Source organism: Bos indicus, chromosome 1, assembly GCF_029378745.1.
Source record: "Bos indicus isolate NIAB-ARS_2022 breed Sahiwal x Tharparkar chromosome 1, NIAB-ARS_B.indTharparkar_mat_pri_1.0, whole genome shotgun sequence".
NCBI classification, from domain to species: domain Eukaryota; kingdom Metazoa; phylum Chordata; class Mammalia; order Artiodactyla; family Bovidae; genus Bos; species Bos indicus.
This window is the reverse complement of record NC_091760.1, coordinates 47617652-47641555: the sequence shown is the minus strand read 5'-3', so window position 1 is coordinate 47641555 and position 23904 is coordinate 47617652. Positions and strand designations below refer to the sequence as shown.

General features: G+C 35.8%; 1 protein-coding gene across 3 annotated transcripts in view; it reads right to left on the bottom strand.

The window, feature by feature from the left end:
- The window catches only part of ZPLD1 (zona pellucida like domain containing 1), an 80962-nt gene that overhangs the window by 45022 nt on the left and 12036 nt on the right, over positions 1-23904 (bottom strand). For 2 of the 3 annotated variants that reach the window (XM_070787159.1, XM_070787163.1), the window contains one exon: positions 8385-8498. In XM_070787159.1, coding sequence (XP_070643260.1) covers positions 8385-8490 — 106 coding nt within the window. In that variant the 5' untranslated portion in view covers positions 8491-8498. Of the gene's footprint in view, positions 1-8384; positions 8499-23904 lie in introns of those variants that run through there. The other variant, XM_019967549.2, reaches the window with a different exon arrangement.

Here is a 23904-nt window from a genome sequence, read left to right as displayed (position 1 = left end):
ACTCAGCTTAAACTCTGTACTAAGGATCATATAACAACAATGTAGCCTTCTTGAGGAGAGTTTCTCCTTCTTGAAAACCTTCTGACTAATCCTGTTATCCTAAACTGTATTTTATGAGAGTTGGTCTGGTAAAATCTTTCTACTGTTAGTTCTAAACCTGTCATCTTAAAATGTAAATGGTGAGAGTGGGTCTAGTAAGATCTATACAGCCTTGAGACATTCTTTTGATTTACTGTAATAACCAATTAACCCTGCTTATTTAATTTATATGAAGAGTATATCATGAGAAACACTGGGCTGGAGGAAGCACAAGCTGGAATCAAGATGACTGGGAGAAATATCAATAACCTCAGATATGCAGATGACACCACCCTTAGGGCAGAAAGTGAAGAAGAACTAAAGAGCCTCTTGATGAAAGTGAAAGAGGAGAGTGAAAAAATTGGCTTCAGAAAAACTAAGAAAATTCAGAAAAATTTCAGAAAACTAAGATCATGGCATCCAGTCTGATCACTTAATAGCAAATAGATGGGGAAACAGTGGAAACAGTGTCAGATTTTATTTTTGAGGGGCTCCAAAATCACTGCAGATGGTGATTGCAGCCATGATATTAAAAGACACTTACTCCTTGGGAGAAAAGTTATGACCAACCTAAATAGCATATTAAAAAGCAGAGACATTATTTTGTCAACAAAGGTACATCCAGTCAAGGCTATGGTTTTTCCAGTAGTTGTGTATGGATGTGAGAGTTGGACTATAAAGAAAGCTGAGAGCAGAAGAATTGATGCTTTTGACCTGTGGTGTTGGAGAAGACTCTTGAGAGTCCCTTGTACTGCAAGGAGATCCAACTGTCCATCCTAAAGGAGAACAGTCCTGGGTGTTCATTGGAAGGACTGATGTTGAGGCTGAAACTCCAATCCTTTGGCCACCTGATGTGAAGATCTGACTCATTTGAAAAGACCCTAATGCCGGGAAAGATTGAGGGCAGGAGGAGAAGGGGACGACAGAGGATGAGATGGCTGGATGTCATCACTGACTCAATGGACATGAGTTTGTGTGAACTCCGCGAGTTGGTGATGGACAGGGAGGCCTGGTGTGCTGTGGTCCTTGGGGTCAAAAAGAGTCAGAAACGGTTGGGTGACTGAACTGAACTGAACTGAATAACCAACTAAAAAAGTATATAGCTCCCTTGCTAAGACTGGTGAGTGGGGGACACTCTCTGTCCCCCTTTTGAAGTCTGTATCAGAAGCTTTCTCTGTCCCTCTTCATACTTAAATAAAACCATGCTACACAAAAGCTCTTGAGTGATCAAGCCTGGTCTCTGGTCCCAAAGCTAAATCTTCTTTGGAAATCAAGAATCCAGCACCATTCACTGTAAGCTTTCTTTCCTAACTGACATACAACACCATATAAGTTTAAGGTTTACAGCATAATGAATTGACTTATATTAATTGTGAAATGATTATAAAAATAAATTTAAGTAATAAATTTAATATAAATACGACTGAGCAACTGATCTGATCTGATCTGATCTGAATATTGAGCCATCATTCATATAAATACCAAAAAAAAAAAAAAACAAGGAAAAAGTGCTTTTTTCCCCTTGTAATGAGAAATTTTAGGATTTACTCTCTTAGCAATTTTTAATATATTTTAAATACACAACAGTGTAAACTATAATATCATGTTTAACATTCAGTTCAGTTCAGTCATTCAGTCATGTCTGACTCTTTGCCACCCCATGAATCACAGCACTCCAGGCCTCCCTGTTCATCACCAACTCCTGGAGTTCACCCAAACTCATGTGCATCGAGTCAGTGATGCCATCCAGCCATCTCATCCTCGGTTGTCCCCTTTTCCTCCTGCACCCAATCCCTCCCTGCATGAGTCTTTTCCAATGAGTCAACTCTTCACATGAGGTGGCCAAAGTATTGGAGCTTCAGCCTCAGCCTCAGTCCTTCCAATGAACATTACACCCCTAGTATCTACTTATCTTATAATGGGAAGTCTGTACCTTTTCACCACTCTGTTTCATTTTCCTATGTCCCCACCGCTGAGTCTGGTAACAAAAAATCTATTCTCATTTTCTATGAGCTTTGGTTTTGCCTTTTGGATTCTACCTATGAATGAGATCATGTAGATTTGTATTTCTCTGTATTGCATTTTGCTTAATATAATAACCTTTACAGCCCATCCATGTTATCACAAATGGCAGAATTTCCCTCCTTTTTATAGTTGAATTGTGCACATATGTGTGTGTGTGTATCTCACATCTTCTTCATCAATTCATCTATTGATAACCATTTCAATTGTTTCCATGTCTTGGCTATTTCTAAATAGTGCTACAGTGAATATACAGGTACAGATGTCTCTTTGTCACAAAGATTTTATTTCCTTCACATAATATGCACAGAAATGGAATTGCTGGATTGTAAGGTAGTACTGTTTTTACTTTCTTGAGGAATCTTTATAAAACTGTTTTCCGTAGAGGCTACACCAATTTACATTTCCATCAGTAGTGCCCAAGTGTTCTTGTTTTTCCTACACTCTCACCAGCATTTGTTATCTATTGTCTCTTTCATAATACCAATTATGAAAAATGTAAGATAATATCTCATTGTGGTTTTGACTTGCATTTCCTTGAGGATTAGTGATATTGAGTATCTTTTCATGTGCTTCTTGGCCATCTATACAGCTTTTCTGAAAAAAATGTCCATTCATTTGTTTGCCCACTTATAATTGGATTGTTTGGTTTTCTATAGATAACATTTTTTAAACTTAGTGTTCAAAATTACTTTAAGCATCATGATTTGATGAAAAGAGTTCTAGTTTTATATCTCTGACAATTGCTAGCTTCCCAATACTAGACAAATTCTAATTCTCAATCTTTGTATTGTAAAATGAAAATTAAAAACAGTTTTGTGGGTTTGTTTTAAGAAATAAAAGAGAAAATTATATAATGTATTGTATTTACTCCTTCTTGGTGCTATTTCAAATAGAAGACAAAATGACAAGTTATATAACACTAACATTCAGTTTCCTGTGACTCATTAGTTCATCATAAAACAATGTTAGGTCACAAAGTTTCTGGTGTCATAAACCTAATCTTTTCCTTGATTGTGCCTTTATCATTACAGATTTCTTTAGGGACTTAGAAGCTCTAGAAGACTCTTATATACACCGTCTTCTAAAAAAGAGACTAGTGTACATTATTGCAGGAGCCAAAAAGACTTACCTGTATATTTCACTTTGGCAGCCAAATAATTCCTTGGTATTCGAAAAGTCAACTATGGTTTGAGTTTTATTCTTGGAAGAGCATAATTATAATGTCAGTGGGGCAAGAGTCTATTCCCTACTATTAGTTTGGATAGCCAAGAGTTAACTACCTTTAAAATTAAATGGTGTCCCTTTAAATTTAAAATAAATTAAACCATGATAGTTCCCTTGACTCAAGGATAAATGCCATGGAAATTAAAGAAAATAGTTCTAATATCATGAAACAGCAAAGGTCAGATAGGGTGAGATGATTACTCTCATCATTATTAACATTACTTTGCATTTAGATAGCTCCTTCCTTTGCCAGACTCATTCTCATTCTAGGCCTTTGCTTAGTATCTGAGCAGCTTGTGGAACTCTTGATGACATCAAGGGTGATCTTGATGTGGAAGAGAAGCCACAAGTCAAGAGGGAAGTGAGCAATTAACCTTCAGGCTTTATTTATTCACTCTGATCTTCTTTTGCAAGCAATCTGCAAAAATGGGTTTAAAAACTGGGCTGCAAAAATTCTTGAAAAGAATATCCATATAACTAAAGCCTCTCTTGGGCTTTCTAATTTATCTGAATTTTAGATACTTTTTAATATAAATTTTAAATTGCAACAATATGTGTTTGTATATGCACAGGTTTGGGAAGTTTGGATACTTGTCTAAGCCCAACAGAAATAAAAATGCAAAAATGTGTAAGAACAAATACAAATTTTAATTTTCCCTGTTGAAAATAAAGAGATCATTTTAAATCAGAAAACACATAAGTACTTTCTCATCTTCGTGAAGTGTATATAAATTCTTTTGAAAATTAGCTTTATGACTGAGGGACTTCTTTCTCAAGGACTTGGGAACTATCTCTTAGAAATATAAACATCAAGGAAAGTAGTACCCTTATATCACAGTTTGGGAAGGCTGGGAGCCTAACTTCAGTTGGAACCTTGCTTCAAATTGCAAAAGTACCTCCTTTCATAAAGATGTGAGAATTTTATTTTTTCTCTGGATAAAGCTAATACACTAGCATGAATGGTCACTCCAATAACCAGGTAAATTTAGGATGAACTATACATGACAAATGGTTCTGCCAAGCCCTCTTACTTTAGGACAGTTATTACTTATTTTGAAAATATGCATATAATTTGTTGTCTCTGCTTGACTATGTAAAAGAGTGAGACTCCTTTCTGCCTTTGCAAACTTTCAGTGAATTGCCTGTATTGAATATCCTATTCTGGTTTAATGCTAATTCAATGAGTGTTTTCATATCTTCCATGTTAGTGAAAAGGATTTCTGGGTTGGGAGAAGATTTTGTTTTTAGTTATATTTCCTTAATACATGATTATGCTTTTGACTGGAATAATGGACTCAATAATCTAACACATTATTGTCAATTGTTCTCAATCAAAATGCATATGAGACTCACCTGCAGGATTTTTTAAAAATGCCCAGTACCACGTTCAGAGATTCTGACACTACATATCGGGGGTAAGGGCTTCCCTGGTTGCTCAGTCAGTAAAGAATCTGCCCGCAATGCAGGAGAGCTGGGTTCAATCCCTGGGTTGGGAAGATCCCCTGGAGAAGGCATGGCAAGCCACTCCAGTATTCTTGCTTGGAGAATCCCCATGGACAGAGGAGCCTGATGGGCTGCAGTCCATGGAGTCGCAAACAGTCAGACATGACTGAGCAACTAAGCACAGCACAGCACATCTGGGGTGAAGTGATGAAGTCCAAACATAACAACTATCTCAGCTGATTTTGATGCTGGTGATCTGCAAGTACTACTGTAGAGGGAAGCTTCCACATCATTTTTAAAATTTACCACATTAAAAAAAAAAATGGTGACTTCCCTGGTGGCTCAGATAGTAAAACATCTGCCTACAATGTGTGAGACCCGGGTTTGATCCCTGGGTTGGGAAGATCTCCTGCAGAAGAAAATAGCAACGCACTCCAGTATCCTTGCCTGGAAAATCCCATGGACAGAGAAACCTGGTAGGCTATAGACCATAGGGTTGCAAAGAGTCGGACACAACTGAGCGACTTCACTTTCACTTTCACATGAAAAATACTTCCTTTTGCTGTCCTAGTCACTCCTTGGCTCATTTACATGTTCAATTTACCTTTACAAGTATAATAACTACAACATCAGCTATATTCTCTCTACTGAGCAATCTTCCTACATTTTGGCTTTCTTTTCCATCCATAATAGATTAAGACTTGACTACCCTTCCCAGGCCTCGGCCAGGCCTATGGCCCCTCCCTCTCTGAGGGCTTAAGCCTCCGACTTCACTGAGGAGATGAACACAATTAAAACCTCTCAACTTCTCAGCCTGTATCTTTTATCTCTCTTCTTTCCTAAATCAAGTAAATAGCTACCACTTTTCCAAAGTGAACTCCTACCCACCTGTACCTTTGATCTCTTCCATATTTACTTTCCTCATTACATGAAGTATTTCTTTGTTAGTATTCCAATCTCTGAATACTTTCCCTTTGCTCATGTATATACTTTGTTAGTATTTTTTTTGTTAGTATCCCCAGTCTCTGAATATTTCCCCTTTGCTGATTCATATTCTTATGTAATAGATTAGGTGTCTCTAGTGCTCTAATCCCCAAATCCTTTTTTTTTCACTTAATTGCTGGCTCAGCTTATTCCCCCTCTTTTCTTTACCACCAAAGTTATTTAAAGAGTAATGTATTTCCACACCTTTCCTTCTGCCTTCTCCTGTCTCTCATTCATTGCTCACTCGCTGCACGGGGATTCAACTCTCACACAGCTTTTTTCCGTTTTCAGCCTCTCTCCTCAAACCAGGTCTGTATTTCCTATTTCTGGATAGAGGCTGCCTCTCTACATTCTAAAAGTACTTCAAAGTCATTCTTTTCAAATCCAAACTTCCTTTCTAAAACATGTAAATGCCCTATGCTTTCAGTGTTAGTTAACAGTATCAACATTCAATTATTCAATTTCAAAATACCCTCTGGTCTTCTCCTTGGCTCACCTCCCAAATCAAATCAGTTCTCAAGTTCTGATGTATCCACCACAAAATACTTATCTCTGAATAGCTGCCTCCTTATACTGCTTCCCTTGCCATAGCTTCGTGACATTTCTCTCTGCCTCTGCTGCTGCTGCTGTTGCTGCTAAGTCGCTTCAGTCGTGTCCAACTCTGTGTGATCCCATAGACGGCAGCCCACCAGGCTCTGCCATCCCTGGGATTCTCCAGGCAAGAACACTGGAGTGGGTTGCCATTTCCTTCTCCAATGCATGAAAGTGAAAAGTGAAAGTGAAGTCGCTCAGTCGTGTCCAACTCTTAGCGACGCTATGGACTGCAGTCCACCAGGCTCCTCCATCCATGGGATTTTCCAGGCAAGAGTACTGGAGTGGGGTACCATTGCCTTCTCTGCTCTCTGCCTCTAGTCTCTTCTAACTTGATTCTGTCTTTCACATTTTTCCCCAATGTCTACTTTCTCAAATAAAATGTGACCATATAAAATCCTTAAAAAGGTGTGTTTAAAAAGATGCAATGGCTCTTCACTGCCTACAAAATAAAGTTGAAACACTTTCATTACACAAATTACTTTTGCCCAAACAACTGAACCTGCATTTATTTATTCAAACCTCTAGCTCTAATAAGTTAACAGGTTATATAGGGAAAGAGGAGTATGTTAAATGACACAAAGGAGTTACACTCAACCAGATCCAAAGTGTTGGAATTCTAAGAAACAAATGACCAAGTTACTTACAGAGATAAATGGCATTTTAGGAAAGCTAAGGCATGCTATATATTAAAACAGACTCAAGAAATACATCAACAAATGTACCGTATTGATTTAGAGGCAACTTGACTGAATATTGAGTGATATTAAGGAATTATTATTAAGTTTGTTAAACAAATAAGTGTAATGATTTTAAAGTTCTTGTCACTTATATATAATGAAACATGAATAATTAATTTATTTTAAATATTTTAGGGATGGGAGTAGTAGGAAAGACATATGAAACAAAATTTATAAATGCTGACAACTGATGAAGCTGGATGATTACTATGGGTGTGTGTTTTTGTTTTTGTTTTTTTACTAATCTCTACTTTTGAATATGTTTTAAATTTTCCATAGTAAAACAGTTAAAAAAAAATCCTATCATTTGTGTACTCAAAATTATTAAGAACCCTGCCTGAACTTACCTTTGTATACTTGCTTTTAGACATTCCCCATCCTGAACTCCTTATTTTACTTAACCTACCAAATAGTCTCCTACTAGATCTGGGCTTATGAAGATATTTCTACATATTCTTTCTTTATTCTGGAGCAAGCCAGATTACCTGTGTTCAATACTTCACATCAACTAAATAACTACCTACTGATTGCTCTGTGTAGATGTGCTGTTGCTCTGCTGTGCTCCAAACATAGGAGCATGTAAAACATGACAGAATGTATCTCAGTTTGCAATACATATGTAGAAAAATAGTTTCAGATTACCTAATCCTTTTTTTGTAAATATTGAACTATGGCTCTATAACTTCAGCTGATATAAAAAGATGAATACTTAAGTGAAACCTTAAATTACCTCTAAAAAAATGCAGATTTTAACAACCTGTGGGACACATCCATCAAGATGGTCAAAGTCTCATGTCTGTCAAAATATTAATGGATTGCTTGAAATGCATTCTGAAGCTGGCCTGTGTATTTTGGTGACCAACATTTCATTGGAAGAGTATTTTGTTTGAGTACTATATAATATTTCACAATCATTTTCTAAGTATTCTTCCTAAATAAATCTATTAGAATATAATGGAAATTTTTAAAGTCTGAATTAATTTATGTGAAAAAATCCATCAAGTAGACAAACTTTGAATGACATTAGCCTCTCCCAATTTTATGAATCATTAGCTAATATTTTTCACATCTGTGAGCAGCCATTATAATAATATAAACTAATACAATGAACATTTTATATGTCAATATGGTTATAAATTACAACTTCAGAAAAATGTCTTTTGTCATTTTCCATTTGTTAATATCCACTTAATAAAGACAGATATCCCCCTCATTTTACATATGCATTTAAATGATTTTCTATTTAAACATAATCACTCTCTACAGATACAATTAGAGAAAAGTTGGTTTCAGACTTACCAGGAAATCTACTGTGGAGATTGGCATCACAATTGTAGCCATTGAACTGAGCAGACCCTGGAAGCACTCTAGTTGTTAGTAGCAACAGCAACCATATCTGTTCCATTGCAAAACCTAGAAAAGAGTTATTTTTCATGTGGACATCACCAGCCTTCACTCTTACTTGCTGGGAAGACTGAAGCTGATCTCAACTCATTCTTTGACTCCAGTTTGCCAAGTATAACAAAGCTATACTTTTGTAGTAGAAGAGCTAAGATATAAATCAAAACATTTGTAAATGAAAGATTTTTATTATAAATAGGAAGAACTCAAACCAAGTATTTGGTAGAGTAGAACAGCATAGCAAAGGAGACTGATGATGTGGAGGCAACGATACCATTTAAAGTAGAATATCCATAGTCTGAGGGATTTAACCCCCAAGAGTCGATTTTCAGAGAATCCTCAATGCTATTAATGAACAAATAATGTCAAGAAATCTTTCTTCTCAGCAAAGGAATCCCAGGATATTGATATTTCTCAAAATCGATGGTTTATATATCATTTTCTCAGGAAACAAAGGAATAAAGCAAAGGGAGAACAGAAAAATACTGTGTGTGGAATAATATTATGGTTCCTCCAGTGACTGCTCATTAGTGGATGATATCTGATATAGAATTATGAAAACCTTGAATTCTTAGAAGAGTATAATAGAAATTGTCTATGTGTTGAACAAATAAATATAAATTGACTTTAATACTTAAATACCAGTCAGCCTGATGTTTAAATTTTTTTTCCTAAGTCTTTTACTGGCCTTATAGAATTAAAATATCTTCTAGAAATGCCAGCTTGTTATCAGAGCACAGTCTGTGCATTGGGAAAATAATTCTTTTGGGTTGGTGGTTTTGATCTGTGAATAAAAAACAAAAATAAAATAAAATTGTAAATAGCTTACTCAAATAATTTATTGCATGTTTAAAGCTTTTGGGTTTGGGGGAATAATAACGTCTAAGCTGTTCTTAATGATCTGCCCTTAGATGACCAAGCATAGCCTTTAGCAAAAGGAAGGAAATACATCTTGCTTTTGAATCATGTTTTTAGTATAACATGTTTATTATTAACAAAGTCACATTGGTGAGGATGTGGGAAAGGAAAGCACAAGTTTCTTCCCAAAAATAAACAGAAAAAAATATTAATTCAACAGGAGCTTCCTTCTTTGTCACTGTCACTTACCACTCAGACACAAACCTAATGACTTTTGGAAGAACAACCATATACCTGATCTGGTAGGACACTCTATAACAAAAGGCTCACACAAATGGCTGACCTAGACCCTGGGGTCTCTTGACCACACCTATGCCTTCAATGTCTAGCTCCTCGGGACATTTCAGATAGACTACAACAGCCTTGTTCTTTTGGAGTCTACAGAAGATTGTTAGGAAAGACAGCAGCTTATGCCTGAAAGGTACATCCCACCACACACACAGTGAAGTCTCCACAACTTCCTGCTCATGATAAATTCCATTAATTGCTAGAAGGCACTGGAGACACACACTGTTATCTCTCTATCTAGAGAGGTCTCCCAGCCTGAGGGACTCAGGAATTTTCATTGGCAAGTCATTTTTATTATTCAGAAATGCTTTCTAGCTTTTATATTCTCCCACAGGAGAAAAATAATATTTATTGAGTGGATGCTGTATACAAAGAAAGCAGTGTATTGCCAGATAATTTTCCTATAGTCCCTCATTCATATATAAACATCAGGTGTTTATAACCTGATGATATTGAATTTACTACTCTGTGTACTGAAAAAGAAAAATAAGTCTCAGGATACTAAAGTGACATGGAAAACAAGTGGAGGGACTAGAATTCAACTCCAGATCTTTCTGATGAGAGTTTGCTGCATAAGCTACCTAAACATCATCTGTTATTAAATATATTTAGTGTTATTTTGGTTGCCATTTATCATCATTTGTTTTTGTTGTTTTTTTTTTTAGCTTTTAAAATTGTGTACCCTTTAATAAATCTTTTTATATAAAAACAAATTCTTATGTAGTGAATGCAATTTGTTTAATAGATGTATTTTATAATATGGGCATTGTGAGGAAGAAAATTATTTTTTAAAATCAGAGAGGAGGGCCTCATTGTGGAAGAATTGAGAATTATTATTACAGGCTAAACTGGACACATATATGTTTACCAAAAATGGTTAAGAAACACATGTTACTTGAAACAGGCCACTAACAGCAGCTTAGTAAAGCCTTTGCTTTACAACTTTAGATCAGATCTGAGGTTGTCTAAAAGATGTAGCCCTACTCTTTGAACAAGACTTACAGCCTGTCATAGATATTAAAATTCTTAATAAGTATTTTTTTGAAGAGTAGAAGGTAGAGGTAGAAGGCAGCTTGCTTTAACAGAAAACCCACTGATTTTTATTTTAGCAGATACAGATTCAAGTCCTCCCTCAGGCATCTTCTATATGTAACATTTGAAAATCAAGATGATGATCATAAGACTTTATAAACTACAAACACAAAAGGGACATAGTGAGAGAGTTAATTCTTAAGTAGGTTAATAAGGAGTCCGGGGCCCTCAAGAAGGAAAGGGCCAGGGCTCTGGAGCAGGAAAAAAGGACAAACGTTTTTTTCTACATTGTTTTGTCTTAGTCACATAAGACATAAGTTATTTTCTTTAATTATTTATTTTCTTTAATCCCAGAGATAATGATTACACAACAAAACAACTCATATTTCTCAAGGGTATGTTTTCTCTTAAGCTCTGTACTAATTATATAACAACAATGTATCTTGCTTAAGGACATCTCCTTAACAGGAACCTTCTGACTAATTCTGTTATTTTATGTGGGAGTGGGTCTGGTAAGACCTTTCTATTGTTAGTTCTAATCTTGTTAATTTGAAATGTATGTTGTGGGAGTGAGTCTGGTAAAAGTATGTAAGGCCTTGACAAGACTAGCAAGTGGGGAATTCTCCATTGCTCTTCTGATGTCTGTGTCAGAAGCGTTCTCTGTCCTTATTCACTGTAATAAAACTTCGGCCACACAAAAGCTCTGAGTATTCAAGCCTGGCCCCTGGTCCCAAAGCTAAATCTTTCTTGGAGACCACAAATCTGACATCGTTCACCATAAGCTATCAATAGCATGGTCTGAACATATGGAAGATTTTCTCAATCCAATAGAGAGGGGTAGCGACAGGGCCTGTGTTCCTTGGGCTAAGCCATCTTTTTCTGTGCTAGACTGCATGACATGAAGGTGGCCCCGGCCTAGGAATGGCCCTGATTAGTTGAATCACATTATTATATGAAAACATTATTTGTACTGGTCTGTGTTTTAATATTAAGGTACATTAAGCAGGGGAATTTTGAAGGACACACACATCTCTCATGTAGGCAATATCCACATTCTGATCCTTGTAACATTAGCAGCACGCATGGCATTTTCAAGACTTTGAGAGGCTCTTTATATTCCATCCACAAGTTAAAAACAAGATGGACTATTTTCTTGTACATTCCCCATCCTCAACCCTATCGCCATCATTTCCTTTGTACATAGGAAACGAGTATCAGCTCACAGTAGTAGCAAGCTTGGAGATGTTATTTGTCACAGTTTCTAAAGTTCTTTTCTGAAATGGGGTTGCTTGGGATTTGGAGACAATGCTGAGACTCTTTACACTCATTAGAGCACAATGTCCTGTTTGCTCAGGCTTCCCAGATCCTGGACAATTATAGACATGTGTATTCCAGTCTTGATCTGGCTCGAGAAACTTCGTTGAGCTTTATATCACAAGGTAGAACCCAGTGTCTGTGGTCTACCTTGGGATGACCTGAAAGGCTTGTTTTCCCACTGCGGCTCCAGCAATCTGTGTAGAGAACCTGAGCAGAAACATTTCCCATCTTCTCCACCATAACTAAGTGTGGCATCCAATGCCCCTACTTTGGTGCTAAAAATGTTGTACAAGACTGCCTAAATGGCCCATATAATAAAACATTAATAACACATTCTTAGATAACAATGACCTTGAAGACATGTATCATAAGGTTTTTGAACATCTTTCTAACTCAGTACCTCCATAAGTTTAAATTTGATTGGGATAGGGAAGCAGAGGATTGTATATATAATGTTGGCTTTTCAGGAATTTAGAAGTGTTGATTTTAAAAGGACACCTGCATCCTTAAACTGGTACTAAGAGGCTCTGTGTTTTATACTTAGCAATACAAAAGAAGTCATATGCTAAGTGATTTGCATCAAATGTCAGTATTTCTTGTATTAAGTTCTCTTTTGAAAATGATAATTTCTTCCAAAATGTGAATTTCAAATTTATTTGCTTAAACTTGGGGTCAGAAAAAAATAATTTCACTTTTAATCCTCACTCAATTTTATGTAAATTGAGATAGCTTTGTCACAAACATTTTTCACTAGATTTTATACATTTAATAATATTTTTTGATCTTCCTTTTATCAAGAATCATTATATGTCAGGTACTGTGCTATGTTTAATATTAAACTACTGACATAGACTTAATTTTCACCCATGTTACACATGTGAAAACTGAAGCCTAAGGTTTTTAATTGACTTGCCCAGGGTCACAGACCTAGTAAATGGCAGAGCACAATTCAAAACCAAGCTTAATCTTTGGAATTATTCTAATACTCTGTTTGATTTAATTGGAGTTTGTCAAATAAATTTAATTGTCTTGTTACTTTTCAAAAAGTAAATTATATTAATAATGTATTCTTAAAATATGCTTTGAACTAAAGGATTCAGACGATTGAGGCAAAATATGTTTAATATCTACTTAATTGTCATGACTCTATTTCACTTAAGCAATGAGTCATTAAAAAAAAGTATTCTTTTCACAAATTGATTTAATGATAGTACCAGTGAGTGTTCAGGGCTGACTATGTATCAGAATGTTTTTTAAAGCACTTTTCTAACCATGTTTTCTTACTATATTTTCTAATCATGAGACAGGTAAATTATGCTCTCAATGGTACATCAAATGGAAATCTGGTAATTACTTGATAAATTTGATCAATATTGATTTATCCCTACATTCATTTATTGAATGTTTACATGTGCCTAGTACTGTCCAGGGAAACTGAGGTAATGCAATCAGAAAAAAAGTTATTTGCATGGAACTTACATTCTAGTGAAGGAAGTCAGAAGAAAACAAAATCTATATGTGAAACACAGTATATTTATAATAAGTACTATGGAAAAAAATTAAGTAAAAGGAAAGATAGGAAATCCTGGGGTGAAAGACAGGGAATTCTAAAATTATACATGGTCAGGGATATAAATCAGTCCATATAAATGGAGCTCAGGGGGAAAAAAAACAACTTCAGTTATGAACTACTATAACTACTTGTGTTTAATTTGTACTGCACATTTTCTTTTCTTGTTAGGAATTTCCTAAATAAAACAGAGTTTCAGTGTATAAATTATTCTCTGAGAACAACTTGGACACTTTTAACAGCTGCATTAACCTTTTCAGATGAATAAAGGTGGCTCTTAGCACCCAAGAAGAGTAATTTATTAAATAGCACTCCTGTGACCTGAGAAAAAGTGAATCTGTTCAAAAGCACTTTGTCTACTCTTGAGAAATAACTTTTGCAGAAACAATTCATCAAAGTTTCATACGTGTTTAATTTTATTGCCTTTATATGTGCCACTCTATATAATACATTTCTAGTTGGGAAAAAATAGAAAATTTAAACCAAAAATCATTTCTTCAAATATTTAATCATCAATCTAAGATGTGAATTTTTTAGTAAACCAAAGCATACTGTTTAATCATACAGATTCACAAAAATAGGAAATTGGCTCTTAGACATCGGAGATCACCCTAATCCTCTCATTCTGAGCCCTCCTCTGCACTTACTGACCTGTACGGACTTGCTGTCCCCTACAGGGAGCTTAACCTCTTTTCTGGTGCTTCTATGGTACGCACTCAAGTCTGTTCCTCAGAAAAAGTTGATTAAGCTTTAATTGACTACAAATAGATGGAAGAGTTTGCAGAGAAAAGGAGAAGGAATGTGTTATTTTAAAAGAGATCAAAGTTTAAATCAAAAGAATAAAGTCCTATGTTAGCCTTCAAAGGAGCCAGTGGGACCCAGGTAAGATCTGAGGCAAAGTGCACTGTAGTTGTACAGGTAGGCAGCTATCTTTCTCAGTCAAGTTTTACAGTGTTACATGGTCTTGCCTCTAGAAGAAAGACATATTAGCTCACCCTCCAAAATCACCAGTTTTACCATGCTAGAGACAATACTATTTGAAGAATACTCTAATACAGTAATCTGTTTTCTGATCAGGTGTCTAGACTGAAGCTCTATGTTCTTTATTTCTGTGTTGCACTGAGACATTAGAGGCAACATATATAATAAAAGGGAAATGAAAATATAAAACTTTCATCAGAAATATATTTCAACAAATATATTATTTTGTATATACATTCCTTAACATAGAACATTCTTGTCTTGCTCAGCAAGGAATAAAATACACTGTGTGCTTCCTGAATAATGCCTCAAACAAAGAAGGAAACCGGTTTAGTCATCAAGAAGACATCTAGAAATTTTATGACTCTGAAGATCCTAATGTATACCATGAGGAAATATGAATTCTGAAGGCTGTTCCTTAGAGTAAAACCTACTCCAATTTTCTCTGACACAAAGTGAGTGTTCATTTATTTCCCTTTGCTTGCGTTTCTCATTTGTCTTTTTGTTGAGGGTTTTCTCAAGCAGTCTATAGCATTTAAATGATCTACAGTGTTTAGTTTAGAACATTTATTCTGTACCTTAGTTCTGGGGCTACTGACAGATTGAACTAAGTCACTCTAAAAACTCCTTTTTAAATAATTTACTACATTCATTTTTAAGATATGTGTACATTTTATTATTCTGAAGCAGCTTTGAAGATACATATTAGTATATTGACTTTCTTTATCCTTTCATGAAATATCATAACAAATTAATAATAAAGTGATAATTTAGCTATTTATCTTAAATGCTCATTTCCTTCAATTAATTAAACCATTGACTATTAGTGTGATCATTTTGGAATGATAATATTTCTCAATAGAGGTGATACACAAAATACATATGAGCAAGCATAGCACAGTAATCAGCCAAAGAGAAGGGACACTGTGCTGATATTTTCTGGCTGAATATCAACCCACCTCCAAAAAAATCAATGGTATTTGTATGAGTACCAATAACAATAAAGATTACTTCATACTTTGGTACACTTTTGCATAAGAATAGAAGAGCCCTCTTCTATCTGTACTCCACTATTTGGTATTCCTTGGTTAATTATTTCATTTATTTATTCATTCCAAAAATTTTTATAAGCAGTTTCTATGTTAGACTCAAGGTACTTGGAATTAATCCAGTAGTGAACAAAACAAACATGGTCTTTACCCTCACAGAGTTTAACAACTAGAGAGGGGAAAGTCAATAATGGCATACATTAAAATATATTTGGTAAGTGCTATGGAAAGAAGTCAAGGAGTGACTAAAGAAAGTATATAGTATGTATTTACAGGAGAATATTTCTTACACATTCAGAGGGATAGCACTCTATTGATTAGTTAGGATCTTCAGCTCATATATTCATATATGAGTCGTACCTCATATAGTCAAAATTACTCTTGAAATTCCTCAAGTTCCCCATCTTCGTGCAGAATTCCTGAGTAATATGACAATATTTTGAATGGGTTTCCTGCCAATCATCTCTGTTGCCCCTCAGTTCTTGATCCTTTTAGGAAGATGAGAATAGAACCTATATTAAAAGAAAAACATTGCCTAACTCTGACTTCCAAAGAGTCTTATTTTAACTCAAGGTGAAGAAAACTGCATAGTTTCTGACTGCCAGAGACAAAGAAGATTTTGGTTCTCAACATCTTGGCTTTAAGAGCCAGAGTTGGAAGACTGAAGAGGTTGGAAGCCTAGAGTTAGTGTTAAAGTCCACAGAGAAGATGTGAGATATGCCAGCCATGGTGGATACTGCAAGGGCAATGATGCTACCTAAAGACCAAACAGATGAGCATCACATGCTAAGGCCCATAGGACCACATGATGATACATAGGACTAAATGCCCTTACCAATGCCAGAACAATAAATATTTTTAAAGTAACTAATGTATAGAATAATTTACTACTTTTAATTTATTTTTTTATTTTAATTTTTTCCTTTTTAAAATTTTTATTTAGTTACTCCAACACATTAACAGACTGACTGACACATTTGGCCTATGCTGCTACTGCTAAGTCACTTCAGTCGTGTCCGACTCTTAGCAACCCCGTGGACTGCAGCCCACCAGGCTCCTCTGTCCATGGGATTTTCCAGGCAAGAGTACTGGAGTGGGTTGCCATTGCCTTCTCCATTTGGCCTATGGGTATGTGGAAAAACTGCAATGTGTCCCTTTCCTTAGGCCTGGGCGGAGGATACAACATCACATCAAGGGAACAGTGTTCAAGGATCCTAGTAGTTATAACAGTTAAAAGGGGTAATTGAAGAAATGGAAGCCAAGGTCATAATCTAGAATATTTGAGACACTTCCTCTTTCAAAATTTCTGCAAAGAGATAATCAAAGGTTTGTTGGTTAGAACTGACACCTGTCGCACACTTCATGTTCTCCTTTCACCGGGCTGTTTCCTCTCCCCTATAACCTCCTTCTCAAAAGACAAAGGTACTGTCCTACTGCTCGTCTCTTTACTTGGAAACTTGCTTCAAAAATTAGTACATTCTAAATCTCTAGTTCACTAACTTTTGTCCGCTCTCCCCTGGGAGTTTCCTTGTTCCTTTATTTCTGCTAAAATTACTCTTCTATTTGTTCTAGGAACCCTCTCATGACCAAGTCCAGCAACCTCTTTCTCACGCAACTTTGTGATTCTTTGTGACATTTGCAGTGTTGTTTACATACCCTGAGAAATGCTTTCCTGCCCCCCTGTTCATGCCCTCTATACTCCTGTTTCTCCTTCATTTATGATTTCTCAATTACTACCATATAAATCACACTCCTAATCTGTCTATGCTTGAAAATTCCCAATTTTGTAGAAATTTAAAGTTCCAGTCCCTATACTTCTCTTGTCATCAAATTCTCAGCCCCTCTCTCTCTCCTAACATTCAGACTTGTATTTCCAGTCTAAGCATTCTGTATCCAAGTTCTATGTGTATATCTGATGCAATACACACAAACCTTAACTTTTCACCCAATCACATTTTTCTCCTGTATTTTTAGCCCTATATTTCACTCAGTAACTCCAACTACAGTTTTTACAGTTATTTGTAACTTTATTGATCCTCCTTCTCACATAGATGCCAAAGGCTTCACTCCTGTCATCTGCAACCTTGAAAGTGTAAACGTGTTAGTCACTCTGTCGTGTCTGACTCTTTGCAATCCCGTGGACTGTAGCCTGCCAGACTCCTCTGTCCATAGAATTCTCCAAGCAAGAATACTGGAGGGGGTTGCTATTTACTTCTCCAAGGGATCTTCCCAACCCAGGGATCAAACCTGGGTCTCCTTCGTTGCAGACAGATTCTTTACCATCTGAACCACCAGGGAAGCCCATCTGCAACCTTACTGGCATCTTTGTTTAAGTTTCTCATCATTTCTCTATCAGACTACAATGTTACCTATTAGTTTATTTTACCTCTTCCTTATTCACCCCAACTTCACACAATACATGGTCCAGCATTTGCTCTTGTCACAAATTCCAGAACATGTCACATTTGTGTTTGCTTTCTTGTTCTCATATGCATTCTCCTCTGCTCAAATGCTCTTTTTCTCTAGGTCAGATGCCTCCTTTGTGGAGACTTTTCTGATTCTGCTTCCCTCCTGAGTTATTCTCACTTCTAATTTGCTTTGAACATATTTGGCAACCTGCTAAGTATTTACAGTTTGTTGCTATCTGTATTTTAACACTGGATCAGGTTCAAACTAAAGTCAAGTACATCTTTTGCTCCAGAGCTGCTAATAATCCATGACATAGACTGTTCTCTTTGATTTTTCCTATGAAAGAAACTGATTTTCCTTACCTTTTCCCCCCAACTCTCACATTGACCCTTTATCATCCTGGTAGAAAAGTATTTTTTGTTTGTTTAAAGTTTGTGGTTGGAACTCAGGCCTACTTGAAATATGATAATTGTGCCCACTAAGATCAGGAGAATGACCAACCTAGATGACCCAATGGAGTCGTATGAGGCTCCTGGGGTAGAATGGAGCCACTGGATTTATTTTTACCCATTCAAACATCTGCTTGTATTACGATAGCTGTTTTTTGAGGGATCAAAAGAGCTGGTGTGGAAATGTTGTTTTCCTGACTGTGCAACACACAAAAATCATTTAAATGTTCCCTCACCATGCACATAACCATCCAAAACCCATTAGGAGTCAGACAGCAATAGGAACTGGTACCATGCCCACATTGTTAGCCTTGCTGCATTATGATGGAAATAACTAACAAAACAGAGACAGATAGCAAGGAAAGACGTGGGGTATATAGTGACACGGAGACACAGTGTCTATAACATAATATTTGAATTTCCAATTTTGTCTTGAGAAAACAAATCAATCTGAGGACAGCTCTACAATCTCCATGGCTGCAGGTGATTTGTCAAAAAGCTTCTCTTCTATCTCTATGGAGATAGAGCTTGATGGCCACATGAGACCTTAGCATTGAGATTAATTCTCATTTGGAAGGCAGATGTGGGCAAAATAAGCAGTGTGTATGACTGAGCAGGCTGAATGCCAGAGGCCAATAGCAAAAGATGTCAGCAAGCAGCAATGTTTCTGGCCATTCTCCTCCCAGGATTCTGTTCCTTTCAGCACACTGTGAGTGTACTTCACAGGATGATTTTTGTAACATTCATTTATCAAATATATTATGCTGTTCAACTGACTTTGATATTTATCCATTTATTGGGAACTTACATCTCTCCTGTAACACCATAAAGCCTTAGAGCTGGAAAATTCCTTGGAAATCATTTTTCTGACACCTGCATTTACTAAAACCCAAAGAGATCATGTATGGATGCGAGATTAGCACTGTGAAGAAAGCTGAGTGCCGAAGAATTGATGTTTTTGAGCTGTGGTGTTGGAGAAAACTCTTGAGAGTCCCTTGGACTGCAAGGAGATCCAACTAGTCCATTCTAAAGATCAGCCCTGGGTGTTCTTTGGAAGGAATGATGCTAAAGCTGAAACTCCAGTACTTTGGCCACCTCATGCAGAGTTGACTCATTGGAAAAGACTCTGATGCTGGGAGGGACTGGGGGCAGGAGGAGAAGGGGACCACAGAGGATGAGATAGCTGGAAGGCATTACCGACTCGGACGTGAGTTTGAGTGAACTCCAGGAGTTGGTGATGGACAGGGATGCCTGGCGTGCTGCAATTCATGGGGTCACAAAGAGTCAGACACGACTGAGCGACTGAATTGAACTGAACTGAACTGAACTGAAAGAGGTCTTGCTATGTTGCCACATGAGTGCATGCTCAGTCATATCTGACCCTGTGTGACCCCATGGACTGTAGCCCACCAGGTTCCTCTGTCCATGGAATTTGCCAGGCAAGAATACTGGAGTAGGTTGCCATTCCCTTCTCCAGGAGATCTTCCCAACCCAGGTATTGAACCTGGGTTCCCTGCATTGCAAGCAGATTCTTTACTGTTTGAGCCACCAAGGAAGATCTTAGTTTGCCTAAAATCCTACCAGTCGTTAGTAATACTGAATGCTGATCTGACTTTGACAAATCTCACTCTGATAGCTTTCCCCCAAAAGCTCTAATAAGCCACTTAGGCAAGAAATTGTTCATCATATTCTTTATCAATTCTTGTAATTTATCTGTTTACATAATTACTATTGACAACAATTCAGTTCAGTTCAGTTCAGTAGCTCAGTTGTGTCTGACTCTTTGCAACACCATGAACTGCAGCATGCCAGGCCTCCCTGTCCATCACCAACTCCCGGAGTTCACCCAAACTCATGATAACCATTATTTAATAATTATTAAATACTATTTAAATTCTCACTGAAAACTTATGAAACAAGTACTATAATTGCCCCCATTTTAAAGGTGAGGAAATTGAAATACAGTACGGTTAAATAACTGACTTTAGGTCCTAAATATACTTTTTATATTTCCCTTATCCAAGATTCAAAAAAAGAGATTAAAGAGGTAATATAACTAAATGCAAAAGTTTATGCTTTGCATTTAGTTTATGATAGCCCTTTAGTCTCTTGTAATATAGAAAATCTGACTGTTTTGCAGCACTTTACATTGGTAAGAATCCTATGTTCCTACCATTTCAAACAATGTGAGAAAATGCAAGATTGTGTCCAAGTCAGAAATGCAATAGATGAAATTCATTCAAATAGCTTGAGTCCATAAGTATAAAAGTTAATCAAATATATACAATATTGATACTGTGTATAAAATAGAGAACATACTGTATATCACAGGGAACTCTACTTAGTGCACTGTGGAGACTGTCCCTTGAATGGGAAGGGAGTCCAAAAGGGAGGGGAGATACGTATATGTATGGCTGATTCATTCTGCTATGAGTAGAAACTCACGCACATTGTAAAACAATGCTTCAATAAAGATTAATTTTTAAAAAATTATTTTTCAGTGGGGCCTTGCAGAAAAAAAAAAAAAAAAAAAAGAGCTGCATGACTGAGACTGTAGAGAGAAAATCTGAGTAATAGGTAACATGATTCCAAAGCACATTAGAAATGTGGATTATATGGGATGGATGAGTCATGTGGAGTACAACAATTCTTCCCTAATTTATCAAGTCCTTGTAAAGACTGTAAATAAGGTTATGCTGTATGGTGATTTGTCCCATTCAAAGCCTCTGGCTATTAAGCAATTTCAGTTAGAAGATAATTGCTTTCCAAGTGTGTTAGAATCTATTAATCCTAGGATTACATAGGCATAGAAATGTTAAAAATGATAATAGAGAATCATTTTTTTCATGCTATAGAATCTATACATGTTGGTATTCTTAATAATGCAAATGTGTTAGAGAATTTGCTCTATGTAACTAATAAGTTGGTCTTTTTTTTTTTTTTTTTTTGAGATGTGTAACTGAGGAAACAATTTAGACTTTTAATGTAAAATTGACATGCTACCAAGATCATATATATTTATTGAGATATTTAAGAAAATGTAAGATTGAATAAGTTTTAAAATCTATTATAAACACTAAATATAGATGGATTATTATGGAAGATAATTAAACTCTTTCAAACATATTTACTTGAATTTTATAAAAAAAATAGTGTATTCAACCTCTTATTTGTACACCAATTAACTACTTGCATATGAAATCAAATATTACTCAAAGTCCCATTAAAAATGACTATTAAAGTCTGCTTATACTTACAGATAAATAGTCAGAATTTGAGCTTGAAATCTTCAAGAATAGCTAAGTTTGGTCATTTATAGTTTTAATTACTTATTAATCCTTAAAAATTTCAGAATATAATTTTCAATTACTCATAGGACATCAAGAAAATTTCACACTAAACACTAAGCAAATGGTTGCTTTGCTTCTGAAGCCATGATAAAAGCCAAAATAGAATCATATCTTTACAACGCTAAAATCATATACCAGACCTTGAGATGTTTACACTCAGTTACAGGGGAACTAAGATCAAGTGAGGGATATCAGTTTGATGTTGTCTCTCTCACACTTACATAAAATCATAAATAAATATGTTGACTGGAATAACAGGGAGACTGCACATGCTTTCTAAATTAATTCTGCTTTCTTTTTTCTCCAAGATTATATAGTTGAATTTGTTGATGATAAATGCCAGTTTGATGCAACTTCACTGAACACACAGAATATGCATTCTGAATATGTGTTTCTCTCCTCTGAAAGTTTCTAATAAAAAGGGAGACATTTCAGCTTCATAAATTACATTATCAGCATTAGGACTTCTGGAGGCTAATTTATGTAGAACATCCTTACGACCTTGGGATAATGAAAGATTTCTTCATGACCTGGGACAATATCTTTTTGATCTTGGGGCAATGAAAGCTTTCTTAGGAAAAAACATTGTTGTATCATCATAAATTATAGGCTGGGCCCCCCAACAACTTCCTTCTAGAGGCTTACTGAGATATTTTTGTTTTCACGTTACCCATTAATTCATATAATGTGACATTTATGCTACACTAATATACCTTCGAATAAATATAACCATAGGCTTGGGCTCCAGTTCCCGTTTCATCACTAATTGTGGTCTCAGGGAAGTCACTTAATGTGCCTTACCCTCAGTTACTTCATGTGTGAAATGAAGTGTTTGGGTAGAAATGAGTGAGATGACTTCCAGTTATAAAGAGCCAATGAATGTATGACGTTTTAACAACTGTAGGAGAATATAATGACAAATTCCCTGGAGCCTTCTTTTTAAAATCACTTCCCTTATCAGAATTTAGGCTTTACCATTTCGGGAGGATTTAGAGATACTCTACTGCCTTTTTCACTCTGTCTACAGCCATCAATGAGGTGGCAAATATTGCATCTATAACACCCTCATGTCTATCTCTTGTCATTTTATAAGAAATAAAACCATAAGAGGTCTCTCAGCCTAATCTCAATAATGTTTCCAAAAGGCAATAGCCTTTTGAACAGCACTGTCCTTCCACAGACAAAAGTGGTAAAATTAAAACTACATGAAAATAAGTTGCTATTGGTTTTACACTTTTATTTCTCCTTGCATCTACATCTTTGTTTGTTTCTCAAAGGTCTCAAAAGCTTTTAAGAAGCAATAATCACAAAATAAAATAGGTTGCTGGTAATTTATAATAGTGCTTTATTCTGCCTCAAATGCATTTTCAACCCTGGTTCTCATTAACATTCATAATTTTTTTGTCATGTTGAACTATTTGGGGGGGATTGTAATATTAACTTTCATGACATCACTCTGAGGAATACATTGAGGTGAACAGAGCTGCTTTTGAGTTTTAGACGTGGGAATTGATGCCAAACGGCTAAATTTTTTGCTAGGCAGTGCATGCTTGTAATAGGTAATATAAAAGGAGGTAACTAAAAGCAGCTTTCATAGTAATAACTTCTAATATCTCTAACTCAGTTATCTGCTAACAAAATTGCATCCACAAAGTACAACACTTGGGACATAATGAAATGAGATCCAGCAAAGGTTTAGTAGTTGGATCTAGTAGCATATAGGCACAAAAGCATTACTCAAGAATCGATGTTAAAGCCAAGAAAACCTAAAATGTAAATCTTTCTATTTAAACATTTCAATAAGCACCACATTGTTTCTGTTTTATGAATGTAAAAGGTTAGTCATCAATCACTGGAAGTGATTATTATATCAAATTCTTACTCCGAAAATCATAATTAAGGGAAAAGATTAAGCATTAATCTTGACTTTCAAGGAAAGGCAGTATTTCTGTTTTAAAATGACTCATCAAAAAAAAGTTTGTATGTGTAGGAAATACAGTAAAAATATTAAAGATTATCCTGTTATTTCAATATCTTTTTTTATATTTTTTATTA